Below are 19,273 nucleotides of genomic sequence, written 5' to 3' on the forward strand. Positions count from 1 at the left end.
GCCTAACTCTTTGGTTATATCTTATGGTATCCCAGTTATTGCTTCCTGCATGCCCCACCCTGCCATTGTCAAATTCTTTCAAATGAGTACCATATAAACACAAGTTGTTATGCATGTAGTGTGGTATATTCATTTTATAGTCCAGTTTTACAGTTAACATTGTTAACCACCATTTTGGGTGACCAGCATGAGTTGCATCATCCTTATCCCCACAGGGAGGAAGAGTAACCCCTGTTCACAACTTGTACTCTTATACTATGGTTAATTCAGTAAATCTGACAAAGAAGTAATAATTGAAAGGAACCAAGTTGGCAAAAATACCAAATGGTTTGTGAGACCAGTGACGAAAAGCCAGAAGTTCAAATAGTGACAGATAAACAATTAATTTCTGCTTTAAGTAACTCTTTGATGCTTTTTTTTGCTACATAGAATGGATGTGGAAAAGGGAAAGATTGAAGACACAGGAGGAAGTGGAGGATCTTATTCTATAAAAACTCAATTCAACTCTGAAGAACAGTGGACAAAGGCACTCAAGTTTATGCTTACCAATTTGAAATGGGGACTGGCTTGGGTGTCTTCTCAATTCTATAATAGATGATTATAGACTGCTTCTTTATTGAATCTATACTGCATTTGCTGAACATTGTTCCAAGGTTTAACCCAATGTTACTGCCTGTATAAGGTGATTCACTCTGCTTTTATGTATGCTTTCCTTGAGAAATAAACCACAAAATCATCAAACGTGACAAATTGGAGAACTGGCTGGCACTGGGTTAGACACTAGCCTTTCACCTCTGGACCTAGCTCCAAATCTGATGGGATGACGGTTTCCCCTGTCTTTTGGCTATAAGGGTCTTGTGTGAAATGGGTTCGGCTAGTTTTGATCCAGTTCCTAATGAGCACGAGTCTGCAGCACAAAGCTGTCCCCAGTTCTGCATTAGTTGGCAATCTCGCACCGAGGCCATAGGATGACTGGTGTGAGAAATGGGGAAGGAATGTCACATTGGTGCAGTAGGGGGTGATGTTCTGACTCTGGCATATACTTCCAGCAGAGAGCTTTCCTCTGCACCTGACCTGAGAGTACTTGATGCTGACAGTGCTGAAATGAAAAAAAGATCTATTCCTCAGCACTGTTATTTCTCTTTTGCCTTGGTGAGTACAAAAATGGAAAAAAAGACAATAACTTGCCAACCTTTTTATTTGTGGTTGAAATGTACACCTAGATCTTGAGGGCATGATCTACTGAATCACCGTGTGCTGCACCAATGCAATAGATTACTAGATGTTTGAACTGATTAGGAAAATGTTATGCTTACTTTTTCAATGGATGTTAAATGACTGATAATTGCGTTGTGGAGGACTTCAAATCGAACTTTGTTCTCTGTGATGTAACATTTAAATAGTGTAAAATTTTGATGGGCAGGTGGACAGATACAGAGAGGTTTTTGCTGTTAGTCCACAATTTATTGGTAGCTTGGCCTCTAGATCACATTGGATTGAGTTGAGGTGAGATTTCACAAACCATGTATGTTTTGGTGTCGAGACATTAAAATGAAAGTACATGTTAACTTTTAAGTATTAGCTTTTATTGCAATGCGCTGCATAGAGTGTGCTCTTCACTTAACCTGCAGCTGGGCTGGAGTATGTTACATAGTGGGTTGGAGTGATTACAAGAAAATAACCACGCATTCAGAAAATGTCAAACCACAAAAGCAATGTACGAGCAGTTTGCCATCCGAACCATGGGATGAGATTACAGTCATTATAATTACACCCACACACACACACTTTTTAAATAATTGTATGTGTATATATAGCAGTTTTATTTATAACAAATGAAGTCTGGCGTGTTGTGCTGCTGTTGTAGAGGATGGAATGGGAAGAATTTTTCTTTTACACTGGTGTCAGGGCTGACTGTGGGTAGGATGCTCTCTTCAGTAGAGACATGATGACATCCACACTGAAGGATTAAATTTACAATGTAATTATTGCATAATTTCTAGAATTTAGTCTATAGTGGATTACTGTAAAATAACAGTGCTTTTTATAGCCTAAAGAATATAATATACTTCTGTGAAATTGTGTATTATTTCTCAGTAAAAGCCTGTCTACGGATCCTGTTATACACCTGGTCTAGCTTTGAAATGTCGTAAAACAGCTCTTTATATCCCATCACTGAAAAACAAGTGAAAGCTGTGAAATGGATTTACAAAATTAAATACGTATAAAATAAACTCGAGTTTATCCAAAGCTGTAACACAGTCTTTGAACATTGTTTTAACTCAAACTTCTGCACTTTGATATCCAAACACCTTGAATATATTCCAAACATTACTTAGTCGCTACCATAAATCGAGTTCAATCTGGTGGCACTCGAGCAGTTTATGTGGTCGGAATCCCAAATCTGTTAAGAGCCTTTGGGGATTGAGAAGCCTGCTATGATGTTTGAAGACCTTTATTATGTTGCATGACAGGATCTGGGATTTATCCACTTATGATTAAAGTCTTAAGTTACATCACATCATGTAAGGACAGCGATCTGGGAAAACATTTTAACCATTTAATATGTACACAATTATAACAGGTTTTTTTTAGTACCAAGCATTTTTTGTTAGAATGAGATGTATGCTATAGTGGCCCATAAAATAGCATAGAATGTAAGATGAAAAATCCAGGAATTGAGATCCAGTGCCTTTGGAGCACAGATAATGTTGTACCAGAGCTTTCATGAGGGTGATGGTGTATTCTTTAAATGCTAGCAGTTGTAGTCATATATTGCATCTTTGAGTATCCGTAAGTTCATCTCAGTAAGCATTTTGTGTTACTGAAAAAACTGATGGAAAAGCAGCTGTTTTATATCAAGTTGAGATAACGTTTTATTGTATAATCTTCAATTGGTGCCATTGTGTTGATGAGTCTGGAACTTTGGAAATTGCAGTTATTATGCATTAATGTGTAAATGTTCTCAATCAGATATATAAACAGAATTGTATTTAAGTATTACTCGATGCAGTGTATTGCTGTATATTGGTGCACTGAATCTTTTTAAGGTTACTATATGATAAAACTATTCAGTACTTTGAACTGCTGTATACAATAAAGAGGCCATAAATTGAAAATTTTCTAGACTTGAGTTGCAGAATTAGTATAATTATTTGCCTTCTCTTTCCTCCAGTGGTTGGCCAGTACTTCAGAAGAACTGTTGTAACAAATAACACTGACCGTATAAACATACTATCACTGAAAATGGTGAGGTTTGATGTCATTCAGTACAATTTCAGATTTACTAGTCTCAAACTCCACTTAAAGATGAGCTGCCTTGACCGACGGCCCCTTTTTATTCTATGCATGTATTGGGCTGAGTAGATTAACGTGATTGGGAATGGCTGTTTAAACTGTCATTATTTTGAACATTGTAAACAAACCTTCTAGCTTTGACCCAGAAACCCGCTCCATGTGATGAGCACTGATGCAATTTCTAGTTGCAGCTAGTTTTCCCAACCATAACCTAGCAACTTAAAAAAAAAGCTTGAAGAAATAATACTCAAAACATCTTGTGCTATGTAGCTATAATCTATGCAGTGTAAAACAAAACCAGGTTTGCTTGAGCAAATCCTCAATCTATGGGTGCTAATGCCATATTGACTGAATCTTCAGTTCCAGCATGAGGTCCAGTTGCGTAAGAATGCTGAGCTGCAGTCTGTTCTCTGCAAGTTATGTATAATAAATTTTCTGTTTTGCATTATGAAAGATAAATGTCCTTTTTATAAGAAACGTGCTGGATGGTTCTCGGTTTCTGATCACTGTCTTGCCAATGTTCATGCAGCTTCAAGCATCTTCATTTGCACAATTCAAAGCTACACCATTCTAAAGTATGAAAACATTACACCTGTGTTCCTTTTATTGCATTTAGCTGTAAATCAGTTTTTACCACATAGGGTCAGTCAAAAACGAAGAAAGACACTAACAAAATTAATGTTAAATTTGCACCTGACGCTCTCCTTGTGTCTCTCACAAATCTACTTGAACAGATTACAACCAGACTTGAGTAATTACAGAAAAGTACCTCTGCCAAATATGTTGGAGCTTGTGGAAACAATAGCAACTAAGAAGCTTTGTGAAATGTTGCTTGTTATCTAATTGCCAATTGAGTTTTGAAGTAAATTGGTGACTTCAGGCATTCCTTAACTAGTATACCACAAAATTAGAACCATAACCATTGGCATTTCCAGAGGCTTCAACAGGGCATGACATTCTAATATTGAGAAAACAGCCTTTTGTGGCAAGCCCTGTGAGTCACTGAATTGGCAACAACTTCCTATTAGAAAATAAATCATAACTTGAATTTATATACCATCTTTAATATAATAAATGTCTCAAGGTGCTTCACAGGAGCTTTATCAAACAAAATTTGACACCGAGCCACATGAGATGTTAGGACAGGTGACCAAAAGCTTGGTCTAAGAGGTAGGTTTTAAGGAGTGTCTTAGAGGAGAGAAGTGGAGAAGTTTATGGAGGGAATTCTAGAGCTTAGGGCCTAGGCAACTGAAGGCACAATGGTGGAGCGGTGAAAATCAGGTATGGGCAAAAGGCCAGAATTGGAGAGGCGCAGAGATCTTGAAGGGTTGTAGGGCTGGAGGAGTTTGCAGAGATAGGGAGGAGTGACTACATGGAGGAATTGAAAGCCAGCATTACATGACCCATTCTGAGCATGTTAATTGTGTTCGCTGTATTGAAAATGTTTCAAAACTTATTTTATAAGATCCTTATTGAGATTTTATATGCTTCAAACAAATGAGGGTGCGGTCAAACGGCAAATAACCATTTCCCCTTCATTTACAGTACTATGAGCCGTAATAAGAGATTGTTTTTGCCCTTTGTTTATTTCCTGACCTGAAAAACAACTTTTTCTTCATATTCTTGAAATTGTATAAAGCATTAAAACAAACCTATGAATTTGAATTTAAACATTTAATTAAAAGTATGTGATGTTATTTAGCAGCATGTTAAGTGTCAGAATATTCCACATCTATGCACAAGATTACAATTTTTTCCACAGATTATTTTAAAATTAATTGTATACTTCACATTAGTGATGTGCAAAGTGAATTTAGAATTTACAGAACAACTAACACCACTGCACTGACAAAGCACAGTGTCCACTAACATTGAAACTTATTTCAGATGGTTTGCGCCTGGAAAAATGTGTTTTAATATTACTTGAGAAAACTCTGAGATGCTTTCTTCTGTTACACCGCTAATTGAGGCCAGCTGCTGCACAACCTTTTTAATAAAAAAAAAGACGCACATAAAATTGAGGTCATATTTGAGACAATCGATTGCTTGGCTTTTGTGCTAGGAAGACAGTTAAGATATTTGAGACCAAAGGACAAAAATAAATTAGCTAACTGATTTCTAGTACAGTATTACTTAAATTATAATTTGTATTGTTTACTACCTTGACCCATGGTGTACAGTTCAGTATAAATGCACTTGTTCCAATGACCCCAACAGCTAGAAGCATGCAATCTTCCTTTACGGACAAAAATTTTGCTCTATGATAAAGTAAAATGTTATTTGATTTGTATTTGTTGATAAGTCTGTATTTCTCACAAATTATTGATGCACTTAACTGTCAACTAGAGGGCTGCCTGCCATTCTAACTTGCTGACTGATGGTGAGTGTATGTTCGCTCTCAACCAGGGTGTTGGATGGAGTGCTGTGCGTGAGCAAGGTACTTCATTATGGGGTTGAAGGCAACAGCTAATAATAACCATTTTGTTCTCTATACTTGCAGTAGTTTGAGTAGAAATTGAGATTTTAAAAAATTTACTTATTTATCTGAAAAATAACTCCTATCTAAGGAAATTATACACAAGTGATACTGTGATGCAGATATGGACATTAAGTTCCATGCAGAAATCCTATATATATTTTAAACTTTTCATAAAATAACCCTGACTTTATCCTACAAGAAAAAATCCCCCAGATTTTGATAGTATATCTTCACATTCCCTTCCCCTAATTTGTGACAGTAAACATTTCCTGCATGGATACACCTTCAATTACAAACAAGGCATTCATTATTACTCTGGTATTATTAAAATAATCATACTGTCATATACCTTCTGATGCTACTTCACTGCCTAACAGGAAGGAAGCTTTAAACTGGAATATTTTTTTGAAAAAGATTTAAGAGTAACAAAATGACTTGAGCTGAAGTGAAGACCGTGTTTTAGACTTAACTTGTAAACTTGTGACATGATCTATCGGAAATATTGGACTAAATTAACTGCTTATCTTAATGTTCGACTAAGGAGTGATTTTTGTAATTTTTTTGTTGCAAAGCTTTATTTTTTTTTAAGCTAAGTTTACAATTTTTTAAAACATGAATTGCAACCATCTTCAATTCCCCGTTTACAATTTTGAGTAAAAAAATTAATATAACCTAAAATAATCATTAAAAAAAAACTATTGATTATAACGTGACAAACAAAAATACTTGCCTCTGGAGTTCACTAGGTGTAGAATTTTCAATAGCTATTCTTAATAAGTTTTCATAGATGGTGTTTCTCATGAGGTAAACAAATTTCAGCACCTTCAGGGAAATACTGTGTAGATACTTAACTGGAACTGATGGATCATTGTACCCTAAAAAAGTATTAAACTGTGTTCAGAACAATTAAGGGAAATTAACAGACTAAGATTTTTGTAAAGATGGTATTTGCACTGATGTTCACACTTGTGTGATTCAGTAATGACGTACATTATGAAGATCCATTCTATTCTAAAGAACACACTTGCATCAACTAATTAAAAAGTATTCGACAGAATTTTATAATCATGACAAACAAAATGCTGAATTCATTTTATATTACAGTATGGGTCAGTAGATTGTTTAAAAACATTTACCCTAATTGCTGGGTGGGTAAACTCAGCACTTGGTGTAGCACGGCTATATAAACCAGGAAGATCACAAGTCTAATCCCCGATCTGTGCTGAACCCAGCCAAGACAGCAATGGGAGCCCTACAATTGATCTTGGTGCTTCTGGGCCAGTAAGGGGATTTAAAAAAAAAAAAAAAAAAACATCAGCCAGGACATCCACATCTGTTTACTATCTCGTGATCTGCTGTAAAGTTTTATTATGGACATCAGGTGAGGGCAGCATTAGGCAAAGCCGCGATATCCTTCTCTGTGGTTGAATAACCTGTTGACGATCACTATACAGATCACATCATGAGTGGCAACATGGGTGAGGTAGCAGAAGGCTGGTGGTATGTGTAGAATGATACCATAGCACTTTCAGATGATGAAAGGAGTTCATTGAAGGAAACAGCACCGTACAATATTTAAAATGAACAACACTGATTTTCAGTATGAAGTGATGTCCAGTGTAAAAGTTGTTACAAATGTTATTTAGAACTAGAATACTGTTGAGGATTAATATGATTCGTTTGTGCCTTACACTAATCAAAGAACTAGATTTTGATATAAAGCACACAGGAATGAAATGTGCTTTATAAAAAAAAAAAAGTACACTTAAGCAAAATGTGTCTACTGTTTTTAAGAGAATTATTACATACTTTGTCGGCTCCATCGTTGCTGTAGAGGTGACGAAAGGGGAATTTAGTTGTAGTAGTACTATGTACTTTGAATTTGCCTTTCTTCAGTCAAAGCATACATATTTGATTTCCCAATGGCTCATTTGCTAAAGGTGCCATGTAACTAAGCCATACTAGGCCAGCTTGACTCAGTTGATAGCACTGAAGTACTATGTTAATTAATTTATATACTGTTAACAGAGAAAACTGAATTTGCATGCTTATCAGGTTCCAACCCCACAGGTTTAATATTTGACTAATACAATCTCAATTGTTATTAACTAGTGATTTACATTTTTTTTCACTCACCCATGACTTCTAACAGTATTTCAGTGTGAGTGAAAGGGGAAGGGACATTGACTTGAAAACTCAGAGTTTCAAGGATAAGGAGCTCTGAATCCAGAAAATCATCTTTATTATATGAGTAACCAAGAGACTGGAGAAATTTCAGTGCCGTACTATTATTAACAATCTGGAGAAAGAGATAAAGAAAAATAGGTTGCATTCCTGGTTCCAGTGAAACATTAAGATAGAATTTGTATTTTACATAATACCCACAACGTTGCACAAGTAAGGTTCTGGTGATGTTCTACTTTACCTGGTAATGGAATGAGATCTTGCTTGCTATTTGAACACAAGACATGATCCGTAGCACAAAATGATCTTGGATTCTAACCTGCAATAGTCCCCAACCAGATTTTTCTGTGTTTTTATCAGAACCTGTGCATGTAGATGAATAGAGTTTTTCAATGTATCGAATCATAAACCTGTGAAATAAAACATAACATGCAAGGAACATTGTAGCTGGTCTCATGACAAAAGTTTAAAAAAAACTACTTAATTATTTTATAAAGGAGGCTGAAATTCAACTATAATAATTATATAAACCCTTGACTGCTCAGTATTTTCCCCCTAAATAGAATTATGCATTTTCCACTAACAATCTATTCAGGTATCTTTAGGGGGAGGGGGGAACTCTTAACTGAGAAAAAGTACTAGGCAAACTAATGGCACTAAAGGCTGACAAGTCCCTTGGACCTGATGGCCTGCATCCTAGGGTTTTAAAAGAAGTGGCTGCAGAGATAGTGGATGCGTTGGTTGTAATCTTCCCCAAAATTCCCTGGATTCTGGAGAGGTTCCAGCGGATTGGAAAACCGCAAATATAACTCCCCTATTCAAGAAAGGAGGGAGCCAGAAAGCAGGAAACTATAGGCCAGTTAGCCTAACATCTGTCATTGGGAAAATGCTGGAATCCATTATTAAGGAAGTAGTAGCAGGCCATTTAGAAAATCATAAAACCATGTTGACTCTGCTTGATTGTATTATGAAAGGGAAATCGTGTTTGACAAATTTACTAGAGTTCTTTGAGGATGTAACGAGCAGGGTGGATAAAGGGGAACCAGTAGATGTAGTATATTTGGATTTCCAGAAGGCATTCGATAAGGTGCCGCATAAAAGGTTACTGCACAAGATAAGAGCTCACGGTGTTGGGGTAATATATTAGATTGGATAGAGGATTAGCTAGCTAACAGAAAACAGAGTTGGGATAAATGGGTCATTTGCAGGTTGGCAAACTGTAACTAGTGGGGTGCCACAAGGATCAGTGCTGGGGCCTCAACTATTTACAATCTATATTAATGACTTGGATGAAGGACCGAGTGTACTGTTGCCAAATTTGCTGACAATACAAAGATAAGTGGGAAAGCAAGTTGTGAGTACAGAGTCTGCAAAGGGATATAGATAGGTTAAGTGAATTGGCAAAAATTTGGCAGATGAAGTATAGTGGGAAAATGTGAGGTTATCCACTTTGGTAGAATAAAAAAGCAAAATATTATTTAGATGGAGACTACAGAATGCTGCGGTACAGAAGGATCTGGGTGTCCTCGTACATGAAACACAAAAAGTTAGCATGCAGGTACAGCAAGTAATTAGGAAGGCAAATGGAATATTGGTCTTTATTGCAAGGGGGATGGAGTATAAAAGTAAGGAAGTCTTGCTACAACTGTACAGGGTGTAGATGAGACCACACCTGGAGTACTGCGTACAGTTTTGGTCTCCTTATTTAAGGAAGGATATACTTGCATTGGAGGCAGTTCAGAGAAGGTTCACTAGGTTGATTCCCGAGTTGAATGGGTTGTCTTATGAGCAAAGGTTGGGCCTATACTCATTGGAGTTTAGAAGAATGAGAGGTGATCTTATTGAAACATAGAAGATTCTGAGGGGGCTTGACAGGGTAGATGCAGGGAGGATGTTTCCCCTCGGGGGGCGGGGGGGGGGGAATCTAGAACTAGGGGGCATAGTTTCAGAATAAGGGTCGCCCATTTAAAACGGAGATGAGGAGGAATTTCTTCTGAGGGTCGTGAATCTTTGGAATTCTCTACCTCAAAGAGCTGTGGAGACAGATTTTTGAAAAACGGGAATCAAAGGTTATGGGGAGCGGGCAGGAAAGTGGAGTTGAGGCCAAGATCCGATCAGCCATGATCATATTGAATGGCGGAGCAGGCTCGAGGGGCCGAATGGCCTACTCCTATTAGGCTATTTGGGCCACTGAAAGTTGTCTCTCTCCAGCTCTTGCAGCCTAGGATCCAAATGTATTTTGCACATCCCTAAAGTCAAATCTCTACTACTCTGAACTTATTGATAAGATTACTGGCTTGAGATCACTCCTGTGTTTGGATTTTGTGGGTAAGTTTTCTTTGTCTTCCTTTTCCTGGTGGTGGACATCATGGTAGACATTGTGAGGAAGCTTCATGTAGCTGATGCATAGTATCATTTACACTGAAAAATTAACAATATGGACATCGTTGCTGTAGAATTACAGTGACAATCCACATTTGATTACAGAAAAATAACACATTTTAAAAACTCTACCTATATATAATACAGTGGAATCTTAATAGGCACTTATTTTCTTGTGAATTACACTGCAGTACAATAATCAATGTGAATTATAAAACTGATCTTAAAGAAGCAAAATCTAGGTACAATATTTTCTATATCAAAAATGTCCAATTCTGTACCACCTAGATACACAAAGAAAAATGCAATGGATCCAGGGAATTTTAGTCAACGACAGGAAAATCTATATTAAAGGGTGAAAGCATTGTGAAAACTGGGAATATCTCCGACTAAGCAGGACATTTTACATTTTTGACATTTCTTAGATGGGTTGTGGGTGCTTTATATTGAAAGCATTGTAAATCTTCCTACACTTTGTCCTTTTTCTTGAAATAGTTAATTTGTTGCAACCAGATAAGATTGTATTTTCTATTTAATTTGGGATAATATATGTAGTGTATGTAACCTGTACCACCTTAAGAGGATACCTTAAGGTGATGGACTACTTTTTGATGGCTCCTGTACATTGTACAGGTAGACTATCCTTTATCCGAAAACCTCGGGACCAGCCGTGTTTCGGTTTTAGGAAAATTTCAGATTTCGGAAGGTGCGCGAAAACACTTCGGTTCTCAGAGGTAATTCGGTTTTCGGGAGTGCGGATAAAGGATACACTATCCCTTATCCGAAAGGGTGGGATAAATAACGACTATAAATACTGTAGTACAGTTTATTTGTAAGGAAAACATTCAGTAAAACTTCAAACATGTACAGGTACAAACTAAGCTAAATACCTGTACATAAACATGCAATAAAGGTACATTACATCTGGCTTGAGGATCTTGGAGAAGAGGGTACATCAGTGTTGGCATCATTGTCATCAGGTTGGAGTTGGACATCTGAAGATGGGCCAGGAACAGGATTCTCAAGTGATGAAGCATGACTACGACAGACGGCCTTTTTAAAGACTTCTTCCAGTGTCATCTGTCTCATTAACATTGGTTTCTGTCTAAGCAGTCTCTCTTTAATTGAGTAAACTTGCATAATCTCTTGCTCACTGATAAATGCACGTTTTTCAAGGCCAGCAATTAACTGATCACACATTGTCACCATATCGTCTATGGGGATTTTTTTCACCTGTGTTCACAATGTCATCATCATCATCACTACTGTCCTCATGCTTGTCTTTATTTAACACCATTTCAGCAATTTCCCCATCACTCAATGAATTCACAACAGGTGCATCATTGTCAATGTTCAGCACTTCTTCGATGTCAGCTTCCTCTAACGTATTTACACTTTCGGATGATAAACCTTTGGCGTAAGTGAGGAGGTTTGATATCATCATCTTCTCCTGACTGACGAAATCCTTCAAACTCGTCATCTGCAGGTCCATCTTCATGAAACATAGTTGAAGGCCAAAGTCTGTGCCAAGCATTTGTTAATGTTGGTTTGTCAACATCGTTCCAAGCATTAGCAACTGCATAAATGGCATCCTTAACATTGAATTCTTTCAGGAAGCTTTGGATTCCTTCGCCTCTGTTGATTGCATCAAGCATAGAGTTCAAAAAAACGTCTTTATACTTGCTCTTCATGGAGCGTAAAATTCCTTGGTCACAAGGCTGTATTAAAGATGTCACATTAGGGGGAAAGTTAATGCCGAAAACATAACTTTTCACAAGAAGTTCAGGAGGGGGATGTGCAGAGCAGTTGTCCAGGAACAATAAAATTTTGCAGTTTTCTTCCAGTCCAACTTGCCTGCAATGAGCTCGTGTCGCTGGTACGAAGTGGTTATTGAACCAGTGAGAAAATATTCCTCTGGTTACCCATGCTTTCCTGCTCGCATAATAATGCACAGGTAAATTGCATACACCTTTCAAACATCTCGGATGTTGGCTTTTTCCAATCACTACCAACTTTAACTTGTGTGTGCCTGCAGCATTGGCACACCCAAGAACAGTCAACCTGTCCTTAGCATCCTTAAAACCTGCTGGTGCACTCTCATCAGCCGTTGCTAATGTTTTTCTAGGAACGAAGCGCCAGAACAGAGCTGTTTCATCAGCATTGTAAATTTGTTCAGGACCGAGGTTTTCATCCGATATTATTTTTGCAAACTCATCTATGTAATTTTCAGCTGCTTCATGATCAGCAGAAGCTTTTTCACCACAGATTTTCAGATATTTTATACCATGACGCTTCTTAAATTTATGCAGCCAACCTTCTGAATATTCACACTCAACTTCAATGTTCAGTTCTTCATGGTATATTCTAGCTTGCTTCATGACCATCAAACCAGTCAGTGGCACACGTTCACCTCTGCGTTGTCGAATCCACTCAATCAGCACACGGTCAAGATCTTCATTTTTTGCCCTATGCAATGTTTTCCTAATTTTCATTAGTTTATGGTCATCACTGTCAACAACTTGTCTTTCTGTTTCTTTAAGTCATATACGGTGGTACTTCCCACACCATATTCTTCAGTAAGATGTCGCACAGACACACCACGATCAAGCTTCTGCAATAACTCCACTTTCTGCGATATCGATAATGAGTGATGCTTCCTTCTCTGCTTCTCACTGTTACCCATTGGGGTATCTGCAGCTCTTTTTAGCATTTTCACAAATTGTTAAAAGCCAGCAAATATCTAAGAGAGCAGCAAATATCACACAGAGCAGCATAACACCTGCGTGGGTCAAGCATCGGCAGCGTCGGGTCATGCTTTGCGCCACTTTCGGCTTTCAGAGGTTTTCTGGTTTCGGATGTGCGGGTAAAGGCTGGTACACTATCTCTTATCCGAAATGGGGTGGGGGTCGGCGGGGGTGAGGTACGGCGGGGGGGTCGGTGGGGGTCGGGTTCGGCCGGGGGGTCGGGGTCGGCGGGGGTCGTGGTCGTGCGCATTTCGGTTTTCAGAAGTCATGCTTTGCTCCACTTTCGGCTTTCAGAGGTTTTCTGGTTTCGGATGTGCGGATAAAGGCTGGTACACTTACGCTGAGTGATTTCGGTTTTCAGAAGTGCGGAAAAATGCTACACTATCCCTTATCCGGCTAGGCCTGTAAGTCGTGCGCCACTCTGGTCATGTCGTGCGCACGACTTACGCTGACCGAAAAAACCTTCGGTTTTTAGAGGGTTTCGGTTTTCGGAAGTCCGGATAAAGGGTAGTCTACCTGTAGTACCGGTGGTGACCACACCGGTATATAAACCCTGTGGAGCAAAGTGTATTCCAGTTCAGCCCTGACCCTCAATTACTAAAGACCTGTTTAATTATTTCTGTAGTCTGTGTCCAGTCATTCAGCATAACTACATTTGGAAACAACAATATATATTGCTAATATAGAGGGATATAGAAGTCTTGAATCTTGTGTGTCCTTCACGCCTGCACCTGATTGGCTCAAATATATTCATAAAAATGCCAAGAATTTTTTTTTTAAACCAGAATGGGAAGCTAGCATTTTTTTTTTTAAAAAGGAGAAAGAATTAACCTTTAATTAATTTCATGTTGCTTCATTTACTATTGGTATTCTTAAATACCTACAGGTCAAAAAACAATACAATGGTAAATTAAAGAACAATAATTTATTTACAGATGGCCCAAAAGCAAGATTTGATTACCTTACTCGATTTCAAGTTGAGCTTTCTGCCTGGTACAGTGCAATTTACTTTTCAGGTCATATTACCTAGATACACTTTACAAGATAGTTTGTCTTTTAATTCCAGACCTGGACGAATCCACTTACATATCTGCAGGTCTTGAATACGTTGGTTGTCTGCAACAACTGATGGTGGTTGTTGGACTTTTTCTCTCCTTTCTGCTCGCACTTTTCAGCTGCTTTCAGGGCTTTCTATCTCTTCTCAGCTGCTCTCCCTCTCTGGCTGTTCTCTGAACTCTCGCACTCTTTTCAGCTGCTCTCCTTTTCCAGGTGGTCTCGGGGCTTTCTCACCTGTCTTGGTTGTTCCCCCACAGCATTGGGCTTCTCCCCACCACTTTGTGGTTCAGGCACTCCAGACTTGGAGATCTTTGCCACACTCTTCCTGACTGTGTCCATCTCCAGTCCAGGCTCTTGCCTCTGCCACTTCCACATACAGGTACTTACCATACCACTCTCTGCTCTCTGCCTCCCTCTGCTTCTGAATGGGTCTTCCACACCAGCTCGCGCCTTGTCGCTTGCTCTTTCTTCCGGTCCTCAGCTTTCATCTCTTTCACTCCCTACTGCTGCTATTCTTCCTGCTTTCAGTCTTTCTCTGTATCTCACTCTCTCAACCTGCCCTTAAGCCACTTCCTACACTCCCCACAATCACACAACCAACAGACACCCTCAAGATGTTCACCTTGTGCTTTTGTTCCCCACCTCAGCTGATTGAGCTTATCGCATACCTCCTCAATATCAGCTTCAGCTTTTAATTGCGGTTCAGAAACTGCTCAAACAGGGTAGGGTGAACTGTTGTGACTCCATGGCCAATTATTTGACTTCTTGGGCACAGATTTTAGGCATCGCTGCTGCTTCCTTTTTATTAAAACAGTTAAAAATTATCACAATCCACTTAGCTGCATTCCACATTAACTGTAAACCGGAATGAAGACTGGTCCAATTTTTTAGTGTCATGTTGTGTTCTTTTGTCTCTCTGCCTACTTCCTTTTATGTTATTTTTATTTTCCATGTGGCAGACCTCCGATGCCGAGTGAAGAAATCAGGCCTGGAGCCGAGACTGAAGTGGGCCTGCCGTGCCAACAGAAATTAGACTTTGTGGCCTTAAAGGGACAGGCGTTTTAAACACACCTCCATTTTAGCAGCAAAATAATACTGTACATGGTATGCCGCTGAAAAAAATCAACCGAGTCAAATAAAAATTAAGGCTCGGAAGTTGCGGTGGGTGATAACAGTGAACGAACCGTGTTTGCTGTTATTACCCCTTTGAAACTGACTGCAACTTCAGGATGTAGCGTGTGTGCATCCTAACGCGGAAATCCTGAAGTTGCGGTCAGTCATTCACTGCTCTGACACGGGCTGTGCTGTGCCCCCCCCACCCCCCATAGATGGCAATCTATGTAATCGGAAACAAGCAAAACTGACAAAAACTTGGGCTTTTCTGCGGTAATATTGCTGTTAAATACCCCATTAAAAGTTACACCTTGTTGGATTAGGTGTAACTGGGGTTTTAACAGCATATTGACTGCTAAACAAACAGTTTGGCCCTGAAAAGCTAATTTTAATTTTGTGGCGTGTCAAATTTCTCCATAATGATATATTACAATTTTAAGAAACTTTAAAAAATTGTATTTTTAAAAAATTTGTTCATATTTATTTCAGGTTTACCTATTCCCCATGTGAGAGCCCCAATCCTTTTTGCTCACTGTACATTTTTAAAAAGTCAGAATAAAAGCAACTTCTTCACTTCCTGGATCCCTGACTGAGAATTCTGCATTGTGATTGACTGCTTAGACAGCTTGTTGATGTCACAGCAGCTCGCACTAGGGATTCCCCACTATTCTACACTGATCTGACTTGCGCGTCGAGAAACTTCTCGCCATGCAGATTTTCGAGATCTTTGTAGGCAGCTTTCTTCAGGGCCAGTGGCGAATGCCTTTGCTTTACCGCTGACCGCAAATTCCAGGCCCAAATAAATAGCACTAATGCCAACCCCACCGTCTCATAAATCATGAGACAAACTCTTAAAAATCATGAGATTTGGTAAGAAATCATGCGTTGCTAGTTTTTTTCAAACACAAACCAATATAGATTGACAGTTGGTTTATAAACCTCCTTAGTGGCTTTATTTAATCTCTAACAGGTCACGGCTCTTTATAAAAACTGTAATTCTGCATCTGAAAATGGTTTGCAAAAGTTTTTAAAAATCCTACCTGTTATCACCTGGTGCCCAACACAACCACCACGCAATGAAGTCCCTGCAGCTGCCAACCAAAGGTATTCAGCCCACAGAAGCTCATCCCTCTAGAACCCTAGCCTATCCATCCAACTTTAAGTTGAACTATGAAATCAATTAAATCATAGAAATGATAGCAATGATGGAGACCATTTGCTCCATTGTGCCATATTATGGTGCTAACCTTTCAACTGGAGCTATCCTAATCCCATTTCCTTTACCCATATGATTTTGTATTCATTCCTTTTCAAATACAGGAAACTCTCGTTTAAACGGCACCTAAAATATCGGAATTCTCTATTAACCAGCAAAATTCTCACTCCGAAAACAACACCTCAATAACCGGCAATGTTGCCGAGTCCGAGTCTCCCGCGGTGGCCGAGTTAGTCAGTGGGGGTAGTTCTCCAAACTGCCACTACTCAGCTTCTTGGCGCTGTCGGAAGTCGGAACACCTCAATACCCCTGTAACAGGAGTCTGACTCTCCCGCGCTGCCGGTAGTCTCTTCTGATCCGCCATTTTACAGGGGTACTGTGTGTTTCCCATGCTGCAGGTAGTCATTGCATTGCATTACCCTCAACTGGCAGTACTGTACTTAATCAAGCATCTTCCACCATCCATTTAACACAACATTCTGTAGGTGAGTACCCAATTACTGTATACTGCACATTTCTTGATTTTTTTATTTTTCTTTGTTAAAAATAGCCTCGGTAGATAACCCTCTCCGTCATCAGGAATTTTTGATCAACCGGCAACACGGCGGTCCCGTCGGTGCCGGATACCAAAGAGTTTCCTGTACTTGTCCAATTTCATTCTAAGTAATGTTACACTGCCTATCTCAACAGCCACTTGTGGTTCCAACAACCCTGTGTGAAAACATTTCTAACTTAGTCTTTGATACTGATAATTATGATTGTTACCAATTCACCAATCTTTCCCCTCTCAAAACCGTCCATAATTTTGAAAACCCTTTATTAGATTCCTCTTTCTTTAACCTGGAGTGAGAAAACCCCAAATTTATATGAAGCTAGTACATGGCAGCACATTACAGTACCCATGATCTGGGCTCCTACCTCACAAGGCTCAGCACTCACTGCTGCTTGCGGGTCTGGGTCTGGGTCTGCCACTCTCTCCATAATGCTGTACTCTCCATAAACTGGATTCAGTTACATAGGATATACAGCACAGAAACAGGCCATTCGGCCCAACCAATCCATGCCGGCGTTTATGATCCACTCGTGTTTCCTCGTCTTTCCTCATCTAACTCTTATCAGCATAACCCTCTATTCCCTTCTCCCTCATATGCTTATCTAGCCACCCCTTAAATGTATCTATACTATTCACTTCAACCACTCCCTGTGGTAGCGAGTTCCACATTCTCACCACTCTCTGGGTAAAGAAATTTCTTCTGAATTCCCTATTTGATTTCTTGGTGACTATCTTCTATTGATGGCCTCTAGTTTTGCTAAGGCTTTAATATTGACTTGGTTCCAAAAAAAACATAGGCTCCACTCTGTAAAAGACGTTGCACGATAGAGATCGTCTGTTCGAGCGTCCTGGCATTTGCGAGAAGGAGGAAGGAGTCCAAGGTCACAGAGTCAATCAACACAACAGGGGCCGCAGTGCTGTTGTCAGCCGGGGCCGGAGGGGAGGAAGCTGAGCGCGGCTCCCTCCGCTCGGAGGAGAAAAGGAGGAGGAGGTAGCTCGCTTGGTTGACCGTTCACATTGGTTAATCCTGGCCCTCGCCTGCGTGTGTTTATGTACGAGGGCAGCCTGATGGCGGCCTGGCCGAGCTGAGCCCGCGGACTCGGATGTGGCGCAGTGAGGAACCCAATGGACGTTATGGAAAGCCCTCTGAACCTGGTGGTTCTTTTTCTCGTGTATGCACAAATCGCGTGGTTTTTCCCCCCCAAAAAATCCTGAGATTTAGGCGTTCCATCTCGAGAGCGCGAGTGGTGCTTTATTTCACTCCAAAATCGGATCTCTCCCAACGGATTTGTGAGAGTTGGCAATACTGCCGTAGTGAACTGTGTAATAAAATCAAAAAATGCTGGTAATACTCAGCAGCTCAGGTAGCATCTGGGGAGAGAGGAACACAGTTAACGTTTCAGGTCCACGACCTTTCATCAGAACTGGTGAACTATGTATTCTGCTTTATAATTGTGGGCTGGCCAATTGGGCTGAATGCTCTTTTCCAGTCCTGTGCACTCCTGTTCTAGCAAAACAACATATCCTCTCATTTTCCCAAAAAAAAATGCCACCAAAGATCCACCAGCAGATTGTAATTTGATTTACCTTTCTAATATTTCCACTGCTTGATATCTTGTAACCGGGTGAAGATCCAGTTGCTCACAAAGAAGGAATACAAATTCTGTAACGCAGAGCAGAAAATGAACGGGGGTGGAGGGGGCAGTTACTTGCAAGTGAAGTTTACACAAAGTTAGCTTTTACACACGACAAATACTCGCACGCCCCACCTATTAATTTTAATTTTTTGAAGCTGCCTGCGTGCTGGGAGAGGTTCAGCAGGTTGTTTTCGTTCTCTTTCGCCACATCGACCAGAAACTCTTCCAGCATCTCGGGGGTAACGGCACTGAAGACCAGCTCGGGTGTGTTTTTGGAGCAGGTCCGGCTTTCAGCCGCATTTACAACCACCACTTTATTCATGGCCCGCAGCACCACTGTTAGACCGCCCGGCCTGAGAGAGAGTCAGAGGCCGCCGCCTGGTGCCAAAGGTGCGAGGCCTGCTGCAAATTTTGCTGGGGAGGGGGCTTTGGGTTTGTCACTAACAAACCCTTGGCGGCTTATTCCGTTTGATGCAAAAATATGCCAGTACACGAGACACGTGAATGCATATTCAATACTTCGGAAAACTCTCGCTGTTTTTGCAAGTTATGAAGCCGCGGCCCGCAGCTTCAGCCTCGCGCCCGGGCCGTTGACATTTTGAATCGGTCGCG

The 19,273-nt window shown here is 39.9% G+C and overlaps 2 protein-coding genes across 5 annotated transcripts in view; one reads left to right on the forward strand and one right to left on the reverse strand.

The window, feature by feature from the left end:
* becn1 (beclin 1, autophagy related) overlaps window positions 1-3,765 on the forward strand; it is a 37,423-nt gene extending 33,658 nt beyond the window's left edge. For all 4 annotated transcript variants that reach the window (XM_085966428.1, XM_085966427.1, XM_085966425.1 and 1 more), the window contains one exon: window positions 430-3,765. In XM_085966428.1, coding sequence (XP_085822554.1) covers window positions 430-598 — 169 coding nt within the window. In that variant the 3' untranslated portion in view covers window positions 599-3,765. The remainder of the gene's footprint in view (window positions 1-429) is intronic.
* A 1,191-nt stretch (window positions 3,766-4,956) lies between these two features.
* cntd1 (cyclin N-terminal domain containing 1) lies at window positions 4,957-19,273 on the reverse strand. The gene is made up of 7 exons (XM_085966433.1): window positions 18,794-19,273; window positions 18,612-18,687; window positions 8,202-8,370; window positions 7,913-8,075; window positions 6,507-6,651; window positions 5,459-5,555; window positions 4,957-5,283 (listed from the first exon to the last, which is right to left on the reverse strand). Exons 1-7 carry the CDS (start codon window positions 18,981-18,983, stop codon window positions 5,176-5,178), a joined length of 948 nt encoding a protein of 315 aa, XP_085822559.1. The 5' UTR covers window positions 18,984-19,273; the 3' UTR covers window positions 4,957-5,175.

This window comes from Somniosus microcephalus, chromosome 24 (genome assembly GCF_052327205.1).
Source record: "Somniosus microcephalus isolate GS21.2 chromosome 24, FLI_Smic_1.0, whole genome shotgun sequence".
NCBI classification, from domain to species: Eukaryota; Metazoa; Chordata; class Chondrichthyes; order Squaliformes; family Somniosidae; genus Somniosus; species Somniosus microcephalus.